This window comes from Nycticebus coucang, chromosome X (assembly GCF_027406575.1).
Source record: "Nycticebus coucang isolate mNycCou1 chromosome X, mNycCou1.pri, whole genome shotgun sequence".
NCBI lineage: Eukaryota > Metazoa > Chordata > Mammalia > Primates > Lorisidae > Nycticebus > Nycticebus coucang.
Genome location: NC_069804.1, coordinates 30715380 through 30741848, shown reverse-complemented (window position 1 = coordinate 30741848; position 26469 = coordinate 30715380). Strand labels below are relative to the sequence as shown.

Here is a 26469-nt window from a genome sequence, read left to right as displayed (position 1 = left end):
GGCCAAAGCAGAGTTCATGCAAATATTTGTAAACACACAGTATCGGTAAAAATGGAAATTTTCAGTTGTTTAACTAGAGAACAGAACAATTTTTTTTTCCCACTTCTAGGTCAACTTCCACTAGAACCAATAAAGCATTATCTTGACTTCAGGAAGAAGTGTCTCTGTGCCCCCCAATCCAAAAATCAGATTAGGAGGTGAAACAACAGAGTAACGGAAGAAAACATAAAAACTAGGAAAGGGAGGTACAAGTTTGTTGAAATGGGCTCATAGGTAACAAACACACACACAAAAAGAAACAAGCACTTGCAGAAAACTCGTATTAAGTATTTCTAAGGGTATGTTATTTTAGAGTTAATGATGGAGATTTGAATTTTGGTGTTAGGGATTTTTGCTAGATCATGAAGGCAAATGGTGTCAAGTAAGAGCAGAGGCTGACAGTTAGAAAGCAGAAACCGAAATATTTCATGGGATTGCTAATTCCTTAAGCATTGCGGTACTTGCCTTAATTTCTCTTATTCATGCCAGCTGAAGGGTAATGCCAACAACGAGGAGCTAGTCTATGTGTTGTACATGGCCTTGCCATGACACATATGCGATTTAATCTAATTTGGCCCTTTAATTTATATCATATCTCATTTTAAATCATTTTTTAACTGAAAGGATTTAAAAATGCTTCAGAAATTTTACAAATGCAGTACTCATATTGTTTGATGCTGAAATGAAAAGCTCTCTGAGGCTGAAAATGGGAGTTACTCAAGAGCAAACGGTATACATTACAATCAATTATATCCTAAATAACAAAATCTCTAGTGCATAACAAGCCATTATAACTTCACAGGAATTCAGAATGTTGTACTTAATAAAGCAATTATAATCTGTCATCGGGTCCTCAAGATAAGCAGTATTGCCCCAGAGCTTACCTTATGGATTTCTTTGGTATAAATTAGAGCTACTGAAGTATAACTAAGAATTTTTAAATGTCATATTAATTTTGCTCTGTGGGATATGTAACATGTTCCTAATTCTAATATGTTCATGTTAATTTTTTTAGAATGTCAATTAAAATTAATCTCCTGCAGGGGAAGTGCATTAAAACTTCACATACAATATTGGAATTGTGTCTGCAGGAAATAATGATTAAAAATACTAAAATAAACTATGAAAAATACTAAAATAAAATATGAAAAATGCACATGGAACAATAAGATTGTGTTTGTAAAAAGATGTTATAAGTTTATACAATATTATGAAAACAGTTTGTTTGTAGACCATTATGTATTGCCATGTGGGCACTCCTGCTTTTTATTTTGTTTACTTTTCTTACAGGCACAAATCAAAATCAATCATAAAGGACTCTGGTTTACTGTATCAACTTGGCATGCATTGGTAACTTATTGTAGAGATTGGGGACAAGATGAAATTAGAGAGAACTTCAAGGTACCGAGCTTGAGTAATGCTGTAAAAATAAGTTAAGATAGGAATTTTGGGGCCAAAAGATTAAAGATTTGGTTTTATTTATGTGAAGCAGCCAAACGTTCATAAATGACAATCTGGTGATCATAAGATAGAGGCATCGGGACCCAAAGAAGATAATTGGACAGCATGGCAGCTGATGAGTTTACCGAGATAAGACATGAAAAAAAGGGAAAAAGACCGAGAATTTTATTTCTAGGAAATGGATGGTGGACAGGAAGCCAATGAAAGAGATTAGAAAGGAGAAAGGGGAAATGTAGGAGAGAATAATTAGCAGTGTGCAATGACCCCAAATCATCTGGGTGGTGGGAGACCTTTCTAAAGAGGGGCTACATCAATAAAGAACTGGTTTAATACATTATCGTTGCACCATCCATACCAGACATCTATGCACATATTAAGAAGGATGAGGTCTATCGCTAAGTACTGATAGCAAGAAATTTATACAAAACCAAGTAGGGACGGAATAGTACGTATAGTATCCTACAATTTGTATATGTATGCAAAAGAGGTCATCTCATCTTTGGATTGATACACAAGAAGCTGACAATAGTGACAATGCCCCTGGGGAGGAGACCTGAGAGCTAAAGATTAGATAGTAAAAGAGGTTTAATGTTCACTGTACAGCGATGCACCAAATAACATTTTGGTCAACAACAGACTGCATATATGACAATGGTCCTATAACATTATAATGGAGCTAGAAAATTCCTATTGCCTAGTGACGTGAGGCTGTTGTAATATCATAGTGTAATTACTTAGTCTTTAAGTAAATTTAGTGTAGCCTAAGTGCACAGTATCTACCCTGTTTCCCCGAAAATAAGACAGTGTCTTATTTTAAGGTGTGTTCCCAAAGATGCACTAGGTCTTATTTTCAGGGGACGTCTTATCTTTCCGGTAAGTAGGTTTTATTTTCGGAGGATATCTTATTTTCAGGGAAACAGGGTATAAAGTCTATGGTAGTATGTATTAATCTCCTAAGACTAGGGTTTTACATTCACTCAGCACTCACTGCCTTACCCAGAGCAACTTCCTGCAAGATCTATTCATGATAAGTGCCCTATACAGATGTACCATTTTTTATCTTTTATCTTTTATTCCCTATTTTTACTGTATTTTTCCTATGTTTAGATATACAAATACTTACCAGTGTATTATAGTTGGCTACAGTATTCAGTACATTAATATGCTGTGCAGGTTTGTATCCTAAGAGTAAAGGCTACACCAGATGGCCTCGGTATGGGGTAGGCTATACATTCTAGGTTTGTGTAGGTACACTCTATGACAGCGGTTCTCAACCTGTGGGTCACGATCCATAGGAACTGTATTAAAGGGTTGCGGCATTAGGAAGGTTGGGAACCACTGCTCTATGATGTTTGCACAACAACCAAATCCACTAATGATGCATTTCTCAGAATATATATATATATATATACCTTTCATTAGGTGACACGTGACTATATTTTTGTGCCATTTATGGCCTTTTTTCAATGTGATTTTTAAAAAATGAACTATTAAAAAAGAGAAGGGAATAATGGGCAGTGCCAAATACTATAGAAATGTCAAAGAAAATATAGATAAAGGCTGTTGGACTTGATGACTAAGGGGCCTTGGTAATTCTGAGAAAATAGATTCAGTTGAGTCATTTAAGTATTGAGAGTGGTTGGAGGGGATACTTCAGGAAGGCAAAGAATTTATCCTGAGATAGCTGAGGTTTGATGGAATAAATTTATGAATGTATCAGTTGTGTGTATGTATATATATATATATATATATATTTTTTTTTTTTGAGACAGAGTCTTTCTATGTCGCCCTCAACAGAGTGCTGTGGCGTCACAGCTCACAGCAACCTCCAACTCTTGGGCTTAAGCGATTCTCTTGCCTCAGCTTCTCAAGTAGCTGGGACTACAGGTGCCCGTCACAACGCCCGGCCGTTATTTGTTGCAGTTGTCATTGTTGTTTAGTTGGCCCGGGCCGAGGTAGAACCCATCAGCCTCTGTGTGTGTGGCTGGCACCATAACCACTGTGCTATAGGTACTGAGCCTATATATACATTTTTGATATACAGTATATTATATATATGTGTGTGTTAATATATATTTCTATAGTTTTGGAAAGGCAGTAATGGATTTTATCTGGGACTAGAAGTTGGCAAGTGGGATATGACAGAAGGACATACTGTTGAGAAATTTAGAAATGCTGGTAAGAGCTTGTGGAAGTGAGTAGATGGTGACCTGGGCAGAGGGAACTTGAAGATTGCGGGTGAGTTAGGTGTGAATGATATCATAATGGAAATAAGTTGGAGGATGTTTTTTACACTGGCAGAAGTAGAGGAATAATAGAAATAACATCCGTTTTGAGGTGCAGAAATTAAGGCAATAATGTTTACCTACCATTCAGAAGATCGATAGAAAAATGATAAGATTTCAGCTACAAAGGATATTCTTTTTTATTATAGTCAGCAAACAGAAAACCGTTTAAAGCCAATTTCATACACTCAGGTTTTATCAAAGAGAAATAGTTAGATTACTTGACATAGTGCCAACTTTCTGATTAGAGAATGTTTTTTTTTTTTTTCTGGAAAGGAATCTTTTCCATAAAAGGAATAACTTAAGAGATAAAATGAAGAGTATAGTTAGAGTTCTGCATATTGTATTTGAATAAAACCGTACATGTGACTTAAGCCAACCTGAAGGAGATGAAATCGTCCCACAATGGTTATTTCATAGTACTTCCAGGTGAGTTCTTGGGGAACCCACCAGAAAGCATTTCTGAAGGTAGGTAGGACCCACTCTAGGGTATCCTCACGGTTGTGGTTAAATCTACACTAAAGTGAAATAAAACATTGTTTGGCCCTGAAGGCGCTGTGGTCTCTTGATCACAGAGAAGTCCTTGAAGGGCTACAAAAGTTTAGAGACACCCTTGAACTTGTTTTTATAGGATTACTCTGCAACTGAACCTGCCCCTGGGGCAGTGACTCTGGTGTTTCCCAGAAGATCAAATCAGAGTAGGTGAAAAACTGTCCTTATTATAGGTTATGTATGAGAACCTGCCTTTTCAATTGGCTATAAGGAAGTTTCCATGAAAAAATAGTGCAGAAAATCGTGAAAGACTCAGAAATAAAAATGCCAGTATACTTTGGAAGATACGACTTTTTAAAATGTCATAGAACAAAGGTAAACAAAATTAAACTCATTAAGTGGAAACGTTCAAGTTTTGTGCTTTTAGGGCAAAAGAACAGATCCATTTGTAGATAGACTTGTCTGTCCTCCAGAAAAGATGTAGATTATAACACATTTGGGCTGCAAAATCAAATAAAGTTAAACTTAAGGATACTAGTCTTTAGAAAGAAAAAGTAATAAATACATATAGAACCTTCAAAAATATATAGAATGAAAAGCAATTCTCATTTTTTAATCCTTAAATATTTAGTAAAACACTTCAAAGGAATGAACACATGATTCTTCAGGGCAAAGACATTGTCATTCATACCCCCAGTGGAGTGTGGCCTTCCCTTTTCCCTGGAAATGGCCATGACCTCCATTAAATCACACATGCCCTCTGTACCCTCCAGATGAGAGGGAAGAGTTAAGCTAGTACTCTCATTTTTGAGAGGCAATTACTTGTTTCTGATTTGTTGTTCATCATATAGAAAAATACTCTATTACATAAGCAAGCATGCATATATATATATATATTCCTTAAACATACAAATTGGAACATGTGTTCTTGCTAAATAATCTATCTTAGAGACCTTTTCTTATGGTTAGACATAAAACCACTTCACCTTAACCACTGCATAGTATTTTAGAGTAGGGATACATGCTCATTTATTTAGTCAATATCCTATTTACGGATGTTACTTTTTCAATCATTTACTTTCTCAAACAATGCTATAATGAGTATCTTTTCATGCATAAGTGCAAATATATCGCTTAGATAAATTTATGGAAATGAAATTGTTGGGTCAAAGGGTATGAATATTTAAATTTTGACAGATATTTAGATACCTCTAAATATGTTTACAATCTCACCAATAGTGTAGGAAAGTGCTTGTTTCTCTACAATCTTGCCCGTATAGTATATTATTGAAGTTTGAACTTTTGGTAATAAGAAAGAGAAAACTTTTTTCATTTGCATTTTTAAAAATTCTTTTTTTAAAAAATGAAATCATAGCTGTGTACATTAATGCAATCATTAATGTGCTGGGGTACAATGTGCTGGTTTTATATACAATTTGAAATATTTTCATCAAACTGGTTAACATAGCCTTCACCGATTTTTAAAAATTCTAAGTAAGCTTGAGAAATACTTTTCTTCTTAAAAATCACAGATTAGCAATGACACTGGGAGTTTTCTAGTCATATCTGAATAGAGGAGGCTCCCAGAGATTTTATTGTTCTAGAAAGAAAATTTAATTCTGTTAAATAGGATTTTTACACAATGTGTAGCATTAAACTATTTTCACAAAGGACAGTTTCATAGATCGGTTTCATTTTTCAAAAAAGGGGAAACACCATTCTGTGGCTTGATGTGGGTTTTTCAGTTATTGCCTGTTCACTTCCCGGGACTTCCCACTGCTTCTTTAGCACAAATCAGATTTGAGTGAAAACAACTCTTTTTCCATAGGATCAATTGTAGAAAGAAATAGCAACGCAACAGGCAGCTTAGTCTCTAGATCTTGTCAGTGAAAGGCTTGTGGACGTTTCTGGACAGAGCACTGGCTGGCTTGATCATCTCTTTCGGTCAATCTCTGTGTTTCTACAGAACCAAAGGAACAGATTGGTTACTTAAGGTAAGAAAAAAGAGGCAACAGGCCCCACAACTCTGCTAACATTTTCTGCCATTACTCTCCTCACACTTTCTTAGCCCTTAATTGCTAGAATTCAGATCTGATCTTATGATACCTAATATGCTTTTCCAGCTTACCAAATCAGAGGTGAGTGGGCGTTTAAGCGAGCATTCTGTGGGTTGAAACAGAGAAATTAAGCCAAATGAACACTTTCTTCTCTTGCCTCCTCCTGTTACATTTTTGACATTTCTGAAATCATTTCTTTACCTCAAATTTGTGACTGGTCTGATCAAATATTTCTTGTGTAATTTATTCAGTTCTTTCCCACCACTTATTACATTGGTTTAGCTTCTGCGTTTTTAAAAGTAGCCCTCAAAACCGAAGCAAGATTTTGTAGGGACAGCACAACTCTTGAATTCAGTTGCAGTGAGGTAGTTTTAGGGACCAACACAATCACATTCCAGTTGGATTTGACTCTCGCTTATTCAGTTCAGCAAGCTCGTGATGGTATTTTTGTATGTGGCAGGATGTATTCAAAGTGAATGCGATCTATAGCCAGGATGCTTTTTGAATTGTCATCTGGATGATTTGGGAAAAGCTTGCCTTTGGGTATTAAGGACAGCATATTCCTGGGTGGACTTTTGTTTGAATTATCTTTAGACATGCTCAGAGATTCTTTCTCTTGAACCTATCTATCTGTGCATGACTACAGCCCTGGCTTGGTCATACTATTCATATTGATATTTTTATGAAATTTCTTGCATAGGTCAGCGTGAGAAGATTATTTCTAAGCTTGAGAATCTTCTCAAGGAGTGAAGAATATTTGAAGTCTGTATTAAACATCCATATCCTAACAGTCACTTTGGAGATATACAAAGGTAATATGCTAATTCTGTTATCTCAGAGCAAAGTATTGGAGTATTTATACCGAGTCACCCAAACATTTCCAATCACATACGTAAGGATTATTTTAGGTAGATAAGATATTGCCCCTCCAGGCTCCTAACAAACATCGTACAATGTAAACGTGCTTCTTTAACTGAATATAGTTACTTTCTGACCAATTTTTATTTTGAAAAGTTTCAGTCCTATTTAAAAATTGCAAGAATAGTACAATGAACACCTACATTTCCATCATGGATATTAATCACTTGTATCATCTATCACATTTTCTTTCATTCTTTCTCTGTTTTAATCCATCCCTACTTCTCTTTCTCTACATGTACACACACACACACACACACACAGAGGTTTTTTTTTCTTGAATGGTTTGAGAGTATATATGTGTGTGTGTATAAAATATATATATGTGTATATATATGCATATTATATATATTTTGGCAGACCCCTGGGTAGCTGGGACCACAGGCACCCACCACAGCACCCAGCTTTTTTTTTTTTTTTTTGTAGTAGAGATGAGGTCTTGCTCTTGCTCAGGCTGGTCTGGAACTCCTGAGCACAAGTGATTTACCCACCCTGTAATCCCAGAGTGTTAGGATTACAGGTAGCAGCCACAATGCCCAGCCCTGAGAGCGTGTGTGTGCGTGTATATATATATATATATTTTTTTTTTTTTGAGACAAAGCCTCAAGCCTCAAGCTGTTGCCCTGGGTAGAGTGCCATGGCATCACAGCTCACAGCAACCTCCAACTCCTGGGCTCAAGCCATTCTCTTGCCTCAACCTCCCAAGTAGGTGGCACTGCGGGCGCCTGTCACAACGCCCGGCTATTTTTTGGTTGCAGCCGTCATTGTTGTTTGGTGGGCCGGGCTGGATTCGAACCCGGCAGCTCTGGTGTATGTGGCTGGTGCCTTAGCCGCTTGAGCATCAGGTACCGAGCCACGAAAGTATTTTGTTGGCTTTAGGACATATGTAACCTCCTAAATTCTTGACCATGTATCTCCTAAGAATGAGGGCAATCCTCTGTATAATTATCACACAATTATAACACCACAGAAATTTAACATCAATACAATACTATTATCTCATATACGTCAGACATTCTAATTTCCGCATTATCCTCATGTCTATAGACCTTTTTAGTTTTTAAATTCAGGATTCAATCGAGAATCTTGCATTGCACTTAGTTGTCATGCCTACAATTAAGTAAATGTTAATGGTAGTAGGTATAATTAGCATATTTAACAATGATAAACAATTACAACACCAAGGAAATGTAACATAAATACAATACTATTATGATCAGTTTTTCTATGTTTTTAGTTCTCTCATTTCATGTCAAAATACATTGTTATTGATTTTAAAAAGTGATCTATATGGCTTAATTCTTCAATTTGCAAGATGTCATGAAAGAATATGAAGAAAAATAAAAACTATGAGAAAAATATCTTTATTCATATCTCTGCACAGAATTTTACCATCTTATGAAATAAGGAAATTCACGCATCCAATAAGGCCTTTGGAAGTAGCTGTTACCTTTGCTCATAAGAATCCAAGCAGAACCATTATGAAAAACAGAAAACTTTAGATTTATGATTGTATTATTTTAGCCATCAAGTTAGAGTTTGAGAAATTAATCTAAGTAAGAATCACTTTATATTTCATAGATGAGTAGATAATCCCAAATTGTATGTTTTGTAACAGGAATTAAAATAGATGAATGATACTTTAGAGCATCTGTCAGTAATGTAGGAAGACATGAAATAATAGGGGTATTATCTAAGGTATGTGATTAAGTGATTTTTCCAGCTGTAATGAACAGATTTTTTAAAGATTAGAGTAAGAAAATTGCAGATGCTATTTTGTACAGGGAGTCCTTTCTAAAGGAACTTCTTGTTTTGGGTAAAGTTCTTTTTTTTTGGAGACAGAGTCTCACTATGTTGCCCTGGGTAGAGTGCCCTGGTGTCACAGCTCACAGCAACCTCCAACTCTTGTGCTTGAGTGATTCTCTTGCCTCAGCCTCCCAAGTAGCTGGGACTACAGGCGCCCACCACAATGCTTGGCTATTTTTGTGTTTTGGAGACTTTGGGGTCTTGCTCTTGCTCAGGCTGGTCTCAAACTCTTGAGCTCAGGCAATCCACCTGCCTCAGCCTCTCAGAATGCTAGAATTACAGGCATGAGTCACTGCACCTGGCCTGGGTAAAGTTCTTGTGTCATTTACTGAAAAAATTAAATCGTGTCATACAGATTTGGTTATGTCATCATAATTAGATCACAAACAAATGTTTCAATCATAACTTTTCAGTAATTTATATGCAAATCTCTCAAGTCAATAAGATCTTAAAAAATTCAGACTGGAATTATGGGATGTAGAATTTATATTGTCAGAGAAATGGAGAGGTGAAGAGATGAAACAGATTTTGAGGTATGGGGGGTAATACAAAATAACATGTGGCCTACATAGAATCTTAACAGGACAATTTGCCCCACCCTCTAATTTGAAGCAAACATAAATTTACTGATTTTATTGGAAAATTAAAAAAAATAATGTGCTGAAGAATGTCAGTGGAAGCAGTTAATCCTGGTCAGAGACTAAATTGGTCCAAGCGACTTGAAAGGAAATTTGGCAATAGCTCTCATCCAGTAATTCTGCTACTCCAAATCTGGCCTATGGAAACAAAGTGGCATATGCAGTGATTGCACATTGTGAAAAAACAAGACAAATCTCAATGTCCACTATGAGAGATGATTTACTAAAATTAGATGTGCCTATAGAGGTACTACATGGAAACTCTTAAAAGGTAGATCTCCACGAGCAGATCTGCTGTCAGGGTGGAGCCAAACTGCACCCCATCTAGCGAGGGCCCAAGATCTTTAAAACAGCAGATAATAAATCTTTTCCTGCCTTTAATTCCAAGAGGTCACAGCCTGCGATGCCGGGAGGCAGTCCCATCCCACTTCGGTTGTCACAATTTGCGGGCACCCAAAATGTCCTTCAAGAGGCAGAATCTTTTCTGCTGCCTTATCATTCAAATTCCCCCAGGCCCAACCAATCCCCAGTCTTCTTGCTCGCCTTTTGCTTTCGCCAGTTACTTCTTATTTCCAGAGTCTATTTTAACAATTTATTTTTTCTCTTTTACTGAAGTTCCATGCAATCCTGATAAATGCTTTAGAGTTGGAGAGAGAAGAACCTAGAACCCTTTTCTGATTTAGGGACAAGGATTCTGGATGGAGGGCAAAGGGTTCTGAAATGTTAATAGATGAGATGAGGGTATGGGTGGTGGGCCAGAGGATGGGTAGAGAACCAGGGCTCTCTGGACAGAAGAAAAAAAAGCAGACATCCCTGGGATGGGCATGAAGTTTAGGGGAACAGGCAGAGATGAGGTGGGGAAGACAGACAAGGACCACACGTCTCAAAGGCCTAACCTGCACAGACTTTATCCTGAAGGTGATGAGGGTATTTAGTGTTTAAACAGGGCATCTGGGCCGGGCTTAGTGGCTTACGCCTGTAATCCCAGCACTTGGGAGGCCAAGGTGGGTGGATTGCCCTGAGCTCACGGGTTTGAGACCAGCCTGAGCAAGAGCGAGACTGTCTCTAAAAATAGCCAGGCATTGTGGCAGACGCCTGTAGTCCCAGCTACTCTGGAGGCTGAGGCAAGAGAATTGCTTAAGCCTAAGGGTTTGAGGTTGCTGTGAGCTGCAATGATACGACATTCTACTGAGGGTGACAAAGTGAGACTCTGCCTTAAAATAAATAAATAAATAAACAAGCAGGGCATCTGTAATATTAAGTTACTCTGTGGAAAGTGGTTGTAAAATTAAAGGTGAGATGATGCCAGGCTATAGCAGTGGAATGGAAAAACAAAATGTTCATATGGTTAGATTAGAAAACTGGAGCATAAATTAATTGTATACTTCAAAAACATATGAGCATTGATACATAATTGGGGCGTGTGTGGCCCCCTGGGTCACCCTTCTGAGAAAGGCTGGCTGTCCCCCTGGAGCCTTTCTTTCTGTACTTCACTGTGCCTTCCTTCTTTCATTCAGCAAGTGCTGTTATTCCATGGCATCAGGGCTGATGCTTCCTTCCTGGAAGGACTAATTGCTCGTTGTTATGACTGCACGATAGTAAGTGCTCTTCATTGTGCAGCAGTGCGGTGTGTCCTAAGAAGAGGACACACACTTTGGAGTTTGTAAACTTGGGCTAGAATCTTGCCTCTAGTACTTAATAGCTCTGTGACCTTGGAAGGGCATCTGTCAGGTCTGAAATTCAGTTTTCTCCTGTGGAAAAATCCAGATTATGATAAAACCTTATGTACAATGCTGTTGGAAGATTAGGAGTAATGTAGACAAGCACTGGACACAAACTTGCTATTATTATGATGCCTTATTCAATGTATTGCATCTGCTTTTTGATGTAGGGAAAGAGTAGGCAAGCCACAGCGCAGGACCAAATTGGCCCTCTGCCTGTTTTTGTAAAGTTTTATTAGAACACAACCACAATCATTTGTTTACATATTGTCTATTGCTGCTTTTTGACCATGATGACAGGATTGTGACAGAGTCCATGTGACCTGAAAAGCCTAAAATATTTACTATCTGGCCCTTATAGAAAAAGTTTGCTGATTCCTAACTTAGGGTTTTCCAGATGTTCCTGGAAACATCTTTAGTTTTTCTCTTTGACTCCATGCGTGTGTTGTTTGGGTATAAATTAAAACTGTGTCTTTTGACCACAACACAAAATTACAATTAGGTAGGAAAAATAAGTTCAAGAGGTCTATTGTACAGCATGGGGACTACAGTTGATGCTAAAAGAGTAGATGTTAAATGTTCTCAACAGGCTCGGCGGCTGTAGCTCAGTGGTGGGGCGCCAGCTACATACACTGGGGCTGGCGGGTTCGAACCCTGCTAAACAACAATGACAACTGCAACAAAAAAAAAGCCAGGTGTTGTGGTGGGCACCTGTAGTCCCAGCTACTCAAGAGGCTGAGGCAAGAGAATCGCTTAATCCCAAGAGTTTGAGGTTGCTGTGAGCTGTGACGCCAGAGCACTCTACCAAGGGCGACATAGTGAGACTCCGTCTCAAAAAAAAGAAAATGGTCTTTGGCACAAAAATGATAACTAAATGAGGTAATTCTCATGTTAATTAAGTAGATTTAGTCAATCTAAAATGTATATATACTTAAAAATATATTATATGTGATAAAGAACATAATTTTATCTATAATTAAAAAACAAATTTGAAAAAATATGTCTATGTATAGATATGACAACTGTTTTCTGAGAAACTAGGTAAATGCTTGTCTAGAAAGAATTTATATTGCATTTTTTTCCTGAAAACCAAGTAAATGATTTAACAAGGTGCTGTACTTTAGCACATATTTCTAAGTTGTGAATTTGCACATAAGGTTAATTTTGGTATTCCCCTGTCTGGTAATGATTAACGTAGGCTAAATTTGCCCAGAACATCTCATCTGCAAATGTCCTCAAATGTCTTTTCCTTCACACTTAAACCCATCATGGAAAATTATGTGAGTGTGTGTGTATCTATATTTATATACAGTAAAAACCTCCCTAGTTGACCACCCCCCTACACTGACCACCTCCTTAAACGGACCTAATTTTCATAGACTGGACATGCACCACATGTGTGTATCAGTACTGCAGGCCTAGTTCCTTATGTTGACCAGTTTGTTACAGTGCCTTGAGTGGTCAACTTACAGAGGTTCCACTGTATATCCTCTCTAAGATGAAAAACACAGATTCAAAGTGATAAAAATATCTTTGAACAATTAATCCATTGGGTTAAGTTTTAACGTCTCAGATGAAATTAAATATAATAAATACGTTAACATTTGAAGTGTAGCTTTTATAATACCTTTGTAAAGATCCAGTGGTCTTATTAGAATTTCACGGATAATAGAAAATTATTAAGAAATAATGTCAACAATTAATTAAAATAGACCCAATTCAATTTTCTTTATTACTATATTTTAAAATTTTAGGATATTGTGGTGTGCAATACTGTTTTTTATTCTAGCGGTGTATTAAAAGGTATAGTAATAGGCTCTTTGAAATGCATTAAAGGGCGAGATGACTTCCATCAGGGTGAGACTGAAGTAAAGGACCCAAGTTAGGAGCTTAAATGCATTAATGTACGTGCGATTTTTGTTTATAAGTTTTATGTATTACGACTGCAGAGCTCAAGAAAAATCTTTCGAAAGCCTACTTAGCCTGCTCTCTGCTGCCCTCTGCTGTTAATTTTCAGGAACTAATTTTGATTCTGAGTAATAACTTAATTCTCCATAGTCTCATGCAATGTTAAAGTTCGACAGTACTCTAGAGATAATTCAATCCTACATTTTCAATTTACAGATGAGAAATTGTGTCTCTGAGAGGTTGTGTGACATGAACTTGGGCTCTGTTTTCTGACTGCTAGTGTTTGAATGCCTGGAGACTTTGGCACATTACTCAATTTTGTCATATTCAAAATGAGCATAATAGTACCTACATCTTAGAGTCTTTGGGAGGCTCAATTGATTTAGTACATAAAAAACACCTGGAATAGTATCTAGGTTGTAGCTGGTAGTATGTTAACTATTGGCAATAACTAGACTAACAGCTAATGATAAGATCAAAAGTAGAACTCTGGTCTCTTAACTATTAGTACTCTTTTCTCTGTCTCCCTCCCTCCCTCTCTCCCTCCCTCTCTCTTTCTTTCTCTCTCTCCCTCTCTCTACACACACACACACACACACACACACACACACACACACACACACACACACACACACACACACACACGTATATGGCTACTGCAGCCCTTCTTGCAGCTCTGTCCTCCTTCTGCTGTTTCAGGCAGACTCCTCATACAAGTTATCACAAACAAGCTCCTTCAGCCCCCAGCATAAATTCTTACTGCCTACACGCGGAAGATGATTTCACTGTTGACCCTAATTAACTTTTCTAATGAGGTCCCTGCCTGAATCTCCAACAGGCAATTAAGCACTTGCACCCAGTCCATCTCATGTAAGGCTTAAGACAGGAGTCCTCAGACTTTTTAAACAGGGGGCCAGTTCACTGTCCCTCAGACTGTTGGAGGGCCGGACTATAGTTAAAAAAAAAAACTATGAACAAATTCCTATGCACACTGCACATATCTTATTTTGAAGTCAAAAAACAAAACGGGAACAAATACAATCACACCGTCTCATGTGGCCCGCGGGCCTCAATTAGAGGACCCCTGGCTTAAGAGGTGCTAAGTGAAACCCATTCATTGCTTCCTTCCCTGCTCCTCCTCCTCTTCGCCCCATTTTGGTCAATGCTGGTGCCATTTTCCTACCTACACAGACTCAGAGTTATTATTGGCTCCCCTCTCTCCTTCATTTCCATGTATGGGAGTCTCAGTCTCTCAAATTCATTCTTTCTTTTCCTTTTTTCCTGCCTGCCTCCTGGTTTCTGTCCCAATCATCTCAAACTGGGATAAATCCAGCAGCCTCCTAAATTGAGTCCTTAACTCCAATCTCACGCTGCTGAAATGCATCTTGCACTTTACTGCTAGATTACATCATGCTGTGAATCAGCTTCATTACCTGCCAGAGCTTTATACTGTCCACAGGGTAAATCAAATGTCCTCAGCTTTGCACGTCCCAACTTACCTCCCTGACTTGACCTAACCTCCCCCCCCCTCACAGGAATCTTTTCCTTTTGCCAGGGCTTTATCTATCCCTAAACACCGTGGCACGCTTTCTGCTTTTCCATCACTGGACCTACCACTTTATTGGACGGCCTTGGGCCCCACACATCAGAATAGTAGGGTTCTTACTTTGCCAGAATTAACATACCAACAAACCTCTCAGTGGAAGACAAATAGGGAAAAGGGCCCATGGGCCCATCACTGTGTTCAAGACAAGAGCCTAGACCCTTGGCCTTCATTGTTGTGGAGGTTATCTGGATATTTATATACCTCATCTGCATGAAGTGAAAGAAGACTCCATTAGGGCTGATTTTTTTGTTTTCAGACAGAGTCTCACTCTATTGCCCAGGCTAGAGTGCCATGGTGTCAGCCTAGCTCACAGGAACCTCAAACTCCTGGGTCCAAGTGATCCTCCTGCCTCAGCCCCCTGAGTATCTGGCACTACAGGCAACTGCCACGATGACTGAGTAATGTTTTTTTTTAAGCCTTTTAAATTTTATTACTTAACAAAAGCTTTATTTTCTTACTTAGCTTTCAGACTCTGCTTGTGCCTTCAACCCTTTCACAATGATTTTCTGCTCCTCAATAAGGAAAGCACGCTTGATCCTGTCACGAACACATTTAGCACGCATGGAACCGCCATAGGCCCTGCTGACATGTTTTTTTATTTTAGACAACCACATCAGAACTTTAGGTCTCACAGCCCCAACCCCTTGAAGTCTGCCTGGGCAGGCAGCACATGCAGATTTTGGTCCTTTCCCAACCTTCTTCGTATAAAGGTAAACAATTCTTTTGCCAGGGGTTCGGGATAGCCTACCCCGTTTCCACAGAAATAAGACATCCTCTGAAAATAAGACCTACTTACAGGAAAGATAAGACGTCCCCTGAAAATAAGACCTAGCACATCTTTGGGAGCACACCTTAAAATAAGACACTGTCTTATTTTCGGGGAAACAGGGTAGTTTAGTTAGAGGCCGTATCGAGGGAAAGCCTATTTTTAGTAGGGATCTCACTCTTGTTCAGGCTGGTCTTGAACTCTTGTGCTGAAGGGATTGTCCTGATTTGGCCTCCCAGAGTGCTAAGATTACAGCTGTGAGCAGCCACGTAAGAATAGTTTTATATTCTTTTAGGACAGTGGTTCTCAACCTTCCCAATGCCGTGAACCTTTAATACAGTCCAAGGGGTCACGACCCACAGGTTGAGAACCGCTGTTTTAGGAGACTATTACAAATTTAATACAGCTTTTTGCTTTCTTAAAATGTGTATACATTTTTGGGGGGGGCACCCTCTGTATTATCATGACTATGTAAAAGCTATTTACGACTCAGGCATGTAGTAAGAGGGGCTGATTGTTTCCTGTGAAGAGAAATAGGATAAACAGTGGGAGATTCAGGGTATGTTGGAATGGGGACAAGGGGTGATAAAGGGGATTCTGCAAATTGGGACGTTGCAGGAAAGACTCTTAGGTGAGCATGACTGAGAACCAACGCTTGCACCCTACCTAGACTGGAGTCTGTTTCCCACCCAACGAGAATGACAACACAGACCTCTTCACTTGTGCTCCCATCTTCTCTGTCTGCAATGCTTTGCCCCTTCTCACTGCCTGTCTGAATGCTTCCTGTTCCGTAGGGCTAAATAGAAATTGACCTTTCTGGAGGCGCCTGTGGCTCAAAGGAGTAGAGCGCTGGCCCCATATACCGGAGGTGGAGGGTTCAAACCCAGCCCTGGCCAGAAACTGCAAAAAAAAAAAAAAAAAAAAAAAGAAAATTGACCTTTCACACAGTCATCTCTGTCTCTCTCTTCTTCCTTCACCCTTAGAATATGCAATTTCTTTAACCACAAACAGCTGTACAGGAAACGCCACCTTCTTCCCCACTTAGTTACTTTAAAATATGTATCTTTAGTTTTTAATTAGAAATTTAATTACGGTTATGCTTGCACATAATTTGGGTCAAATAATTCTGAGAGATTCGTGATGAAAAAATGGCTGTCCCTGCACCCTTTCTCCAGAAGCAACTATTTTCTAGCTTTTTAAACTACTTACTTAATATTTACTACTATTTCTTTTCTTTCTTTCTTTTTTTTGTTTTTTTGCAATTTGTTTTTTTCTTTTTGGCCGGGGCCGGGTTTGAACCCGCCACCTCCTGTATATGGGGCCGGCGCCCTACTCCTTTGAGCCACAGACGCCGCCCAATATTTACCAGTATTTCTTTAAATAGAATGTTTGTGTTGCAACTTTTGGAATTTTCACTTGGGGTATTATTTATTAATTTGTCACCACAAAGAGGAGGATTTAGTTCTCTTTCTTCCCCTGGCTTTGCCAAGTATATACAACTTTGTCACCTTTTTCACTATATGGCATAGCCACCCAGTGTGGACACAAAGGCAACTGTCTAAGACAATTAAAAAAAATTTTTTTTTTAATTGTCTAAGACAATTTTTATTGGTGTCACGGTATGATGCATGATAAAGTAGCATTTTATACATAAGTGATATTTTACTATACATGATAAATAATGCCTTATTTTTGTTTACTGGCTTTACGGTAACCCTATGGTTATATTTTAAATTTGGTTAGATCAATTTTCAGTGCTTTCTATACAGAGGGTGCCAAAAAGTATACACATATTGAGAAAAAAAAACTGTATTAAAACTGTAATAATATATACCAATAACGAAAGATGGATGGAAGTCACACTGAGCAGCTCCTGTAACTGCAGAATTCAAACTTGAGTATTACAAATTTAATACAGTTTTTTCCTTTCTTAAAAGGTTTATACTTTTTTTTTTTTTGACACCCTCTGTATTATCATGACTATGCAAAAGCTATTTACAACTCAGGCACGTAGTAAGCCATAGGTTTTTTGTTTGTTTGCTGCCCAACTTTTTTATTTTTTATTTTTTAAGACAGAGTCTCACTTTGTCACCCTCAGTAAAGTGCCTTGGCGTTATAGCTCAAGTGATTCTCCTAACTTAGCCTCCTGAGTAGCTGGGACTATAGGCGCCCACCACAATGTCAGGCTATTTTTAGAGATGGGGTCTTGCTCTGGCTCAGGCTGATCTTGAACTCCTGAGTTCAAGCAATCCACCTGCCTCGGCCTCTCAGAGTGCTAGGATTACAGGCGTGAGCCACCGGGCCCGGCCACACTAGTCATATTTTAAGTGGTTATTGGCTATATATTAGACAGCACAGATATTGAACATTTCCATCACCTCAGAAAGTTCTATTGATAGCACTTTTGTCACCTCAGAGATGACCTAGGAAACCACACTATTAAAGAGATATATATCTTTAACATTTTTCTTTGAACAATTCACACAGGCATCCTAGACTTCTCCAAATAGAAACAGAAAAAAGGAAGCTCTATATTATATCTGGTTCAAAATAGTGAAACCAAAGAGTCTCAGATAAGTGTTCTAGCCCCATTTCATTACCAAACATCTAACAGTTTATGCTCTGGGTTTACTGTCTTTTATTTATTTAATTTAAATTTTTTTTTTTTTTTGGAGACATTGTCTCATTTTGTCACCCTCGGTAGAGTGCTCTGGTGTCACAGCTCACAGCAACCTCTAACTCTTGGGCTTAAGCGATCTCTTGCCTTAGCCTCCCAAGTAGCTGGGAGTACAGGCACCCACCACAACGCCTGGCTATTTTTTATTTTTGTTGTAGTTGTCATTGTTGTTTAGCAGGCCCGGGCCAGGTTCGAACCTGCCAGCCCCTGTGTATGTGGCCAGTGCCCCAACCACTGAGCTATGGGTGCCAAGCCAGTTTACTGTCTTTTGATACCTTCTTTCTAACACCTCCTGAAAGGGCTACAGAAATGAATTAATTCCTCAGATGTTATGTTAGAATTATTGCTATGACAGTGGTTAACCAGTGAACTTAAAATTGCCATTATAATTAGCAGTCTTCAGTATTTGAAAATTTTCTGTTATCACCTTAAATATTTTCTGAAGTCTATGCTGTCCAACAGACTGATCATGTGACACTTAAATTATTTTAGATTAAATTAAATATAAAATTTAGTTGCATTTAGCCATATTTCAAGTCCTCAATAGCTACATGTGGCCATTGACTGTCATTTTGGACAGCAGAGACATAGATCATTCCATCATTCCAGAAAATTCCACTGGACAGTGCTGGTCTAGATTTTTCATTTGCTTAGCTTTTACTAATTTACCCCACAGTTCCTAGTCAATTATATGAATTTCATTTCTATCTTCAATTTTCTCTTTAGCTTCATAAGCCTTCTGATCTGTCCCAATCACTCTGGTTGCCTTTTGAGCCTGTTATACAGCTTTCATTATGGAAAGTCCTTTCACTGTCATCATGGGTAGGACTTCCTGGGATGCTTCCTGGGCCTAGGACAAAAACTGAGGAGCTTCAATCTTCATTTTCTCTTCGTAGTCCTGGCTACCCTTTATATTCAGTCCATACATCCAAGGTCTGCCCACAGCCCCAGTAAAAAGCCACCTCTTCATCTCCTTTTGGGCTTGGGAGTGTATGTATGCCCATTCTGTAAGTCTGCTCTAGTCATGATGGATTTGGAGAAAAGCTTGTGTAGACTCTTCAATTGGGTCTGGACAATTTGAGCAGGGAATTTTGAGGTCCTGAGCACCAGGAATGTGCTTTGTAGAAGGTGGCAGTATAGAGGCTGAGTGGGCTCCATCTTGTTGGCCTCTAGAACTCCTCAGCCTGTTGGGAGAGGCACAACTGAAGGGGGGCCAACAGTGGGTCCCTTTATAAGGCAGAGTTCAGAACAGGCACTCAGGCATCCCATGCTATGGTCTCCTTTGTGTCTCTTCTGTGCTGGATTTTCTGTTGCCTATATCCCCTGCCTCTGCTTTATTGATTTACTTACTCTTTTCAGTGGAGCATGTATATTCCACTAACTTTCTGAGAAAGGAATTTGAGAAATGCATTATTTGAGATTTGTGACAGAGAAAAATCTTTATGCTAGCCTCTTACTTAATGGATAATTTGGCCATAAACTTGTAAGCTAAGAATAACTTTCATTCAAAATTTTTAGACATTGTTTTGTTATCTTATTGCTCCTCACGTTGCTGTTGAGAATCCGAAGATTCTGGTTCTTAGTCTTTTCTGTGATTTTTTTTTTCTTCTGGAAACTTATAGGATCCTCTCTTTGTCCCAAGTATTCTACCATTTCACAGTACTGAGAGGAGGTATAGGTCTGTTTTTACCAATTATTTTGGGAACTGGTGTGCTTTCATTTTGGAAAATATTCTTGAACTATGTCTTTCCATTTCCCTCCTATTTTCTCTGTTAACTCTATGCCTTGTATTATTTAGGTGATGAATATCCTGGACTGTTTTGCTAATTTTACCTTTTCTTGACTATTTCCCATCTTGTATTTTTTTTTTTTGCAGTTTTTGGCAGGGGCCAGGTTTGAACCTGCCACCCCTGGTATATGGGGCTGGCGTCCTACTCCTTGAGGCACAGGCGCCGCCCCATCTTGTATTTTTGTTCTGCTTTCAAAATGAGAATTTGCCTTGTTTACCTTCCATTCCTTCTATTGATTTTTAAGAATAACATTTTTAATTTCCAAGAGCTTCGAAATACTTTGTTTTTGAAAGCATCACATTCATAATTCGAGTTTGTGATATTATTCCTTAACATCCCTTTGAGAATGTTGATGGTAGAATCTACCCCAACCCCAAGTTTCTTTCCTCCAAGTGGCCATTTTGGTCTTTCTTGTATCAGACCTTTCCTCAGATGCTTCCAAATTCTATTTATATTTAAGGATAAGGATCCAAAAAGCTCAAAGGGCCCTACTGATTGTGAGCTTGAACGAAAGGTGATCTGGTCGCCCAGTTGAGTTGGGAAACCTGTAATTGCTCTGCTTCTCAGGGTAGTCAGATTCTCCAGAACAGTCTTTTCAATATCCTACCTAGAGGTGGATGCCCCTCTTGCCACCATTGTGGGAGCTGAGTAAGGGGAGAGATCATGTGCACATGTTTATTTAATGTATTATCAATTTAGTAGTTCTACTGTCAACTAGTATCCCCCAGTCCAGAGACCCTGTGGTTTATTCTTCAGAGAGTCAACCTCAAGTTTTTCTTTGAGGTGAGAATCGCAGGAGGCAGAGGATTTGGGTTTCTGACTGCCTTTTAAATATATTTTCAATCTTTCCTTCTTTAGTACCTCCTTTATAGTCACTCCCAAAGGGTACGTGGTACTGCAAATTCCTCACCATTTAGAGGAATTTAAATCTGATTGGCTCTTAGCTTTTCCCATGGGTCTTGTGAGATTCCATTTCCTCAGTTCTCCTAAGTCATTAATCTCAATCTCTTGCTTTCTACCTTTTAAAATGTCATTGCTCTTGTTTTTTCTCCTGTTTTTCCTTTTCTTGTGGGTTATATCTTTTTTTTTTTTTTTTTTTGCCGCTTTTGGCTGGGGCTGGGTTTGAACCCGCCACCTCCAGCATATGGGGCCAATGCCCTCCTCCATTGAGTCACAGGTGCCACCCATATCTTAAAAAAAAAAAAAATCATTAATTATTGTTTTAGTGAAGTTTGGGGAGGGAGAAAAAAATATGACTGTTCTGTCTTTATTGAAAATTTTCTTTCTTTCTTTCTTTTTTTTTTTTTTTTTTTTTTTTTACATCAATTTGATCTGTCTTTTGAGCTCACATTTTCCTGAGCGGTGGGAAAATACTGTTTCAATCAGGATTTCCTTACTCACTTCAAGGTTTCCTCCTCCTTGAGTTCTAGGTTGCTTATATAGAACCATAGGGTTAGCTGGGGACAGGAGTGGGTGGGGGGTGGGGGTTATCTTTGGTTGTCATCATGTAGTCACACTAATATCCATGACAACCACTTATCATTCACCTGGCCCCTGGTTAGTAGTCCGTGGCAGCCATGTCTGTAGTCTTTCTTTCCCAACTCTGGGTCTTCTCCAGGTTTGCAGGCCCTCAGCAGCATGCTGGTGTGCGAGCAGACTTGATGAGGCAGCCTCGGGCCTGTCCATGCAGGCCATCCATGCGGCTGCCTTTTCTTCTGCTGCTGCACCATGCTGGGCATGAGAGAATTTTGTCACCTTGCCTACTCTTGGCTCTTAAATCTTTCTGAAACAATACTACTTCCCTCCACAAGGGACTCGGTGTGCTTAAATCTATTGTTTATGCATCAATATTAAGTCTTTTTGTTGTTGTTGTTTAGCAGACCCCAGTTGGGTTTGAACCCGCCACCCCTGGTGCACGGGGGTGGGGTGGGGGGACACTCTCTAACCACTGAGCCAAAGGTACCCAGCCAAATATCATGTCTTAAGTCCCTCCCAGTTCTGGATTCCGAGGTGTAAAAGCTCAGGTTATGGTGTCACAAAAAACATTTCTCTAAAAAGATCATTTCTGCCAAGAGTTTCTAAAACCTATTTAGAAACTGAAAAGTCAGTAGTTCATTTCCCCCTGATTTTCCACAATGATACTCTGAAGCTTTAAAGGTGGAACGCCCTACACAGCCTGGGTAGGGCTAGGGTGGGAAGAGTCGGGAAGTAACTGGATCACGATTAGGTCTTTATGATAAACTCTTTCTGCTCTGTTCATTATCTTCTCATGTATGTAAGATTTCCTTTTCACCTGGATGTTAGGTTTATTGAAGGCAGATTTGTACTTAGAAAGCTTTTTTTAGGAAAGGGCAACACTTTATTTTTTGAAGTGCATTTACATAAAGTAATTACTTCACGGATTTGCTGAAGACCTTTAGCTTTGTAATCTTTATGGCACATAACTGTGCCCAGAATATAGTAAACATTTAAATAATTGATTGAGTCGCTAAATAAATCTGTAATAATTCCAGAAAAGGAAAATAACTCTTACAATATTACCCTTCTATTTTTTAAAAAGAGGAACGTATTTATCTGAGAAAGAATTTTTTTTTTTTTCAATTTTTGGCCGGGGCTGGGTTTGAACTCGCCACCTCTGGCATATGGGGCCAGTGCCTTACCCCTTTGAGCCACAGGCACCACTCCAATTTCTTTTTTTTAGAGACAGAGTTTCATTATGTCGCCCTCGGTAGAGTGCTGTGGTGTCACAGCTCACAGCAACCTCCAACTCCTGGGCTTAGGTGATTCTCTTGCCTCAGCCTCCCGAGTAGCTGGGCCTATAGGTGCCCACCACAACGCCCGGCTATTTTTTTTGTTGTTGTTGCAGTTTGGCTGGAACCGGGTTCGAAGCTGCCACCCTCATTATATGGGGCCGGTTCCCTACTCACTGAGCCACAGGCGCCGCCCTCCCTGAGAAATAATTTTGTGAATATGAAAAAGATACTAAAATTTAAATTTAAAAAGGATCTTTATGTACGGTTAAAAAATAATCCTTCTTTTGTGATTTGATTTTTCAATTTCAGGTTCAAGTTGACAGGTCCTGGTAGACATTTGGCCCTTCAGGTCCCAAAAGACCAATTTTCCTCACTGTTGCCTGTTGTCCCAGTGCCAGGAATCCCAGTGTGTTCCTTTTGTAGGAAACACAGCTGCTGGTTTCTAGCCTATTGTAGCCTTTACTAAAAAAAGGTTCAAACATTTTAAAAAATATATGTTTATATCTCTTTTACCTATTCTGTATCACTATATCATTTGAAAGCCCAGTTCAGTGACAACTGCTGACGGTGAGGCGGGGAGGCAAGTATAGGAAAAGCCCAGGGTCAGGAAAGTTCCCTAGTAGCTAGGGTAGAGACATTCGGGGATGCACTCTGAGAAGTGGGAAGGATAAAGAGAAAAGTTCATTCTAGGCTGCAAAGGTCGTGGAGGCTTTGTGGTTCTTTATAGCATTATTAGAAATTCATTTCACACCATGCCATTGTTGTCAATGATTTAATTCAAATTAACAAATTTCTTTTGAGTACCTCCAAAATGCAAATAACTGTGCTTGCTCCTAGAGATAAAATACAAAGATAAGTAGATTCCAGCTCTCGTTTTCAGTAGAACTTGCCACAAATTTCCTTATTATTTTTCTCATAACCCAGTGGTCATGCTGCTCTCTAATCTGCAACGTCTCAGTCCTGTTCATCACCTATAGGGTGGAATGTAAAATGTCTTTGCGTGATTCCCCAGGCTTTTCATGATCCAATTCCAGCCTGCTTTCTCAACTCCTTCTGCTGGTGCTCAGCTTCCTGGAATGTGGTGAATAGGCCATTCCACCATGTTCTCTTATTACTCTGTGGCTATGGCTGGGACTCCTGGTTATTCTTCGCCTTTCAGCTGAAATATCACTTTCCCTATGACACATTCATTCCTTTGACTTCTTCCTCTTTGCTGCAGGCTATGTCAGGGGTCCCTTCTCTGTGCTTCCTTTGTGCCTATCACTGTTATAATCTTTGGTGATACAATATCGGAATTATTTTTATCCAGTTTATTTTCTCCCCTGGTGGGAAACTTCTTGAAGGATGGAACTGTGTCATTTTCATCTTAATATCCCCAGCACATGCTATAGTCCTGGTACACAACAGAGACACATTTAGCAATGGTTTGGTGAATGAATGAAATAATTTCATTCATTGCCCTATACTTTGTTGATACGTCAACTGCCAGATTTTAAGATGTCAGTCTTCTTTTTCCCCATTGTTACTCATCAACTCTCTTTCCAGAATGCTGTCAGAAGGTTATCTCAGTGGACTTGCCTACTGGAATGACATTCACTGGAGCTGTGCATCATATAATGAGCAGGTGGCTGGGAAAAGGGAAGAGGAGACAAATTCTGTTGCTGCTCTTTCCTATTCCTCAGTGGATGAAACCCAAGTCAGAAGTCTCTACATGAGTTGCGAATCATCTGGCAAGTTTATTTCTTCAGTGCATTCAAGAGAGAGCCAACACAGCACACGTCAAAGAGTCACAGTGCTGCAGACAAACCCCAATCCTGTGTTTGAAAGCCCAAACTTGGCCACAGTTGAAACATGTAGAGACCCCAGCAGAGAAACTTACTTGGTTCCACCTTCTTGCAAAAGTATTTGCAAGAATTACAATGACCTACATATTGCTGGGGGCCAGGTGATGGCCATTAATTCAGTGACTACAGATTTTCCCTCCGAGAGCAGTTTTGAATGTGGCCCTTTGCTGAAGTCATCGGAGATCCCTTTGCCTATGGAGGATTCCATTTCCACTCAGCCCAGTGACTTTCCCCAAAAACCTATCCAGCGGTACTCATCCTACTGGAGAATAACCAGCATCAAAGAGAAAAGCAGCCTGCAAATGCAGAAGCCTATTTCAAATGCAGTGTTGAATGAGTATCTGGAGCAGAAGGTTGTAGAGTTATATAAACAGTACATTATGGACGCCATGTTTCATGACAGTTCTCCTACCCAGATTCTGGCATCTGAACTCATCATGACAAGTGTGGACCAAATCAGTCTTCAAGTGTCTAGAGAGAAGAACCTGGAAACTTCAAAAGCCAAGGATATAGTCATTAGCCACCTATTACAGTTGGCGTCAACTGAAATCAGCACCCCTAGTCTCCATATTTCTCAGTATAGCAATGTAAATCCATAGAGATCATGCTTCCATCCCTGTCTGTCATTTCCTCTAACCCAGAACGACACTTTGTTCATTTATTCTGAGAATGTGCAGGAGGGAGTGGTGAAGGGGAGTTAAGAGTTAGAGAGGTAAGGGTTGGCTGGAGGTCACGTTGAATTAAGGGGAAATCTCGTAATATTACATATGTTGAAGGGATGTGGGAAAAGGAGCCATAAGGAATGATTTCAAAGAGAGGTTTGTACAGCAGTGAAATAAAAATAAAAATAAAAATGATCAAAAAATAAAAGGTTATGATTCATTCGAAGGAGTATAGAAACCGAAAAAGGAGACAAGCCAAGTAAGAAAGAAATACACTATTTTGAAACTAAAAAAAAACGTTTTGGGGTAAAGAGTTAAGAGTATGTTTGTTACCCAGATAAATTCCTCCAAATTGTTTCTTCTCGAGGGAAATGGACTGCAGAAGGCTGCTATATTTGGGTAGAAAGGTCCAAACTTTTAAAAATATATGTTTATATCTCTTTTACCTATTCTGTATCGGTAGATCATTTAAAGATATATCCTTTGTAAATATTAAAATAGTAGTAAATTGCAATTGTGTTTTTATTTTTGAGTGATTAGCTACAGCTATAGCCAAAAAACAGCTATTCAAACCTCCTACTTCTGTTTATTGGTGAAGATATAGTTCTCTAAATGGAAAACACTGTACAATAAACATTAAACCATTTAGTTTTATTTTGCTGTTCATGATTTTCTTGGTGGTTCTAAGTTTCAAAAGAAGTTATGAATGTTATTTTTTTCCATTTTTTTTCTCTTCCTTTTCTCCATGCCCTCTTGATCTGGAGCCAGGAAAGGGTCTTTCATATCCTCAGAACAAAGTTACAAGCCCTAGGTCTCATGATATCAAATTTTGTAAACTCATTCACGAGAATGGTGGCTTCGTGAAGGAGTCCCTGCTTTACCCTTTTTTGGGTTGGTAAACTATGGCCCCTTGGTCAAATCTAGCCTTTTGCCTATTTTTGAACTCCAGTGAGCTAGGAATGGTTTTTTCATTTTTAAATGGTTAAAAGAAAAGAAAACCAAAAACAAAATTAGAATAGTATTTTGTGACATGTGAGAATTACATA

General features: G+C 39.0%; 1 protein-coding gene across 4 annotated transcripts in view; it reads left to right on the top strand.

The window, feature by feature from the left end:
- Positions 1-26042, top strand: part of TASL (TLR adaptor interacting with endolysosomal SLC15A4) — a 129415-nt gene extending 103373 nt beyond the window's left edge. For 2 of the 4 annotated variants that reach the window (XM_053581056.1, XM_053581057.1), the window contains one exon: positions 24463-26042. In XM_053581056.1, the coding sequence (XP_053437031.1) occupies positions 24464-25360 (897 nt within the window). In that variant the 5' untranslated portion in view covers position 24463 and the 3' untranslated portion in view covers positions 25361-26042. Of the gene's footprint in view, positions 1-6066; positions 6272-7034; positions 7147-24462 lie in introns of those variants that run through there. The other 2 variants (XM_053581054.1, XM_053581055.1) reach the window with 2 other exon arrangements.
- Positions 26043-26469: the final 427 nt, after the last annotated feature.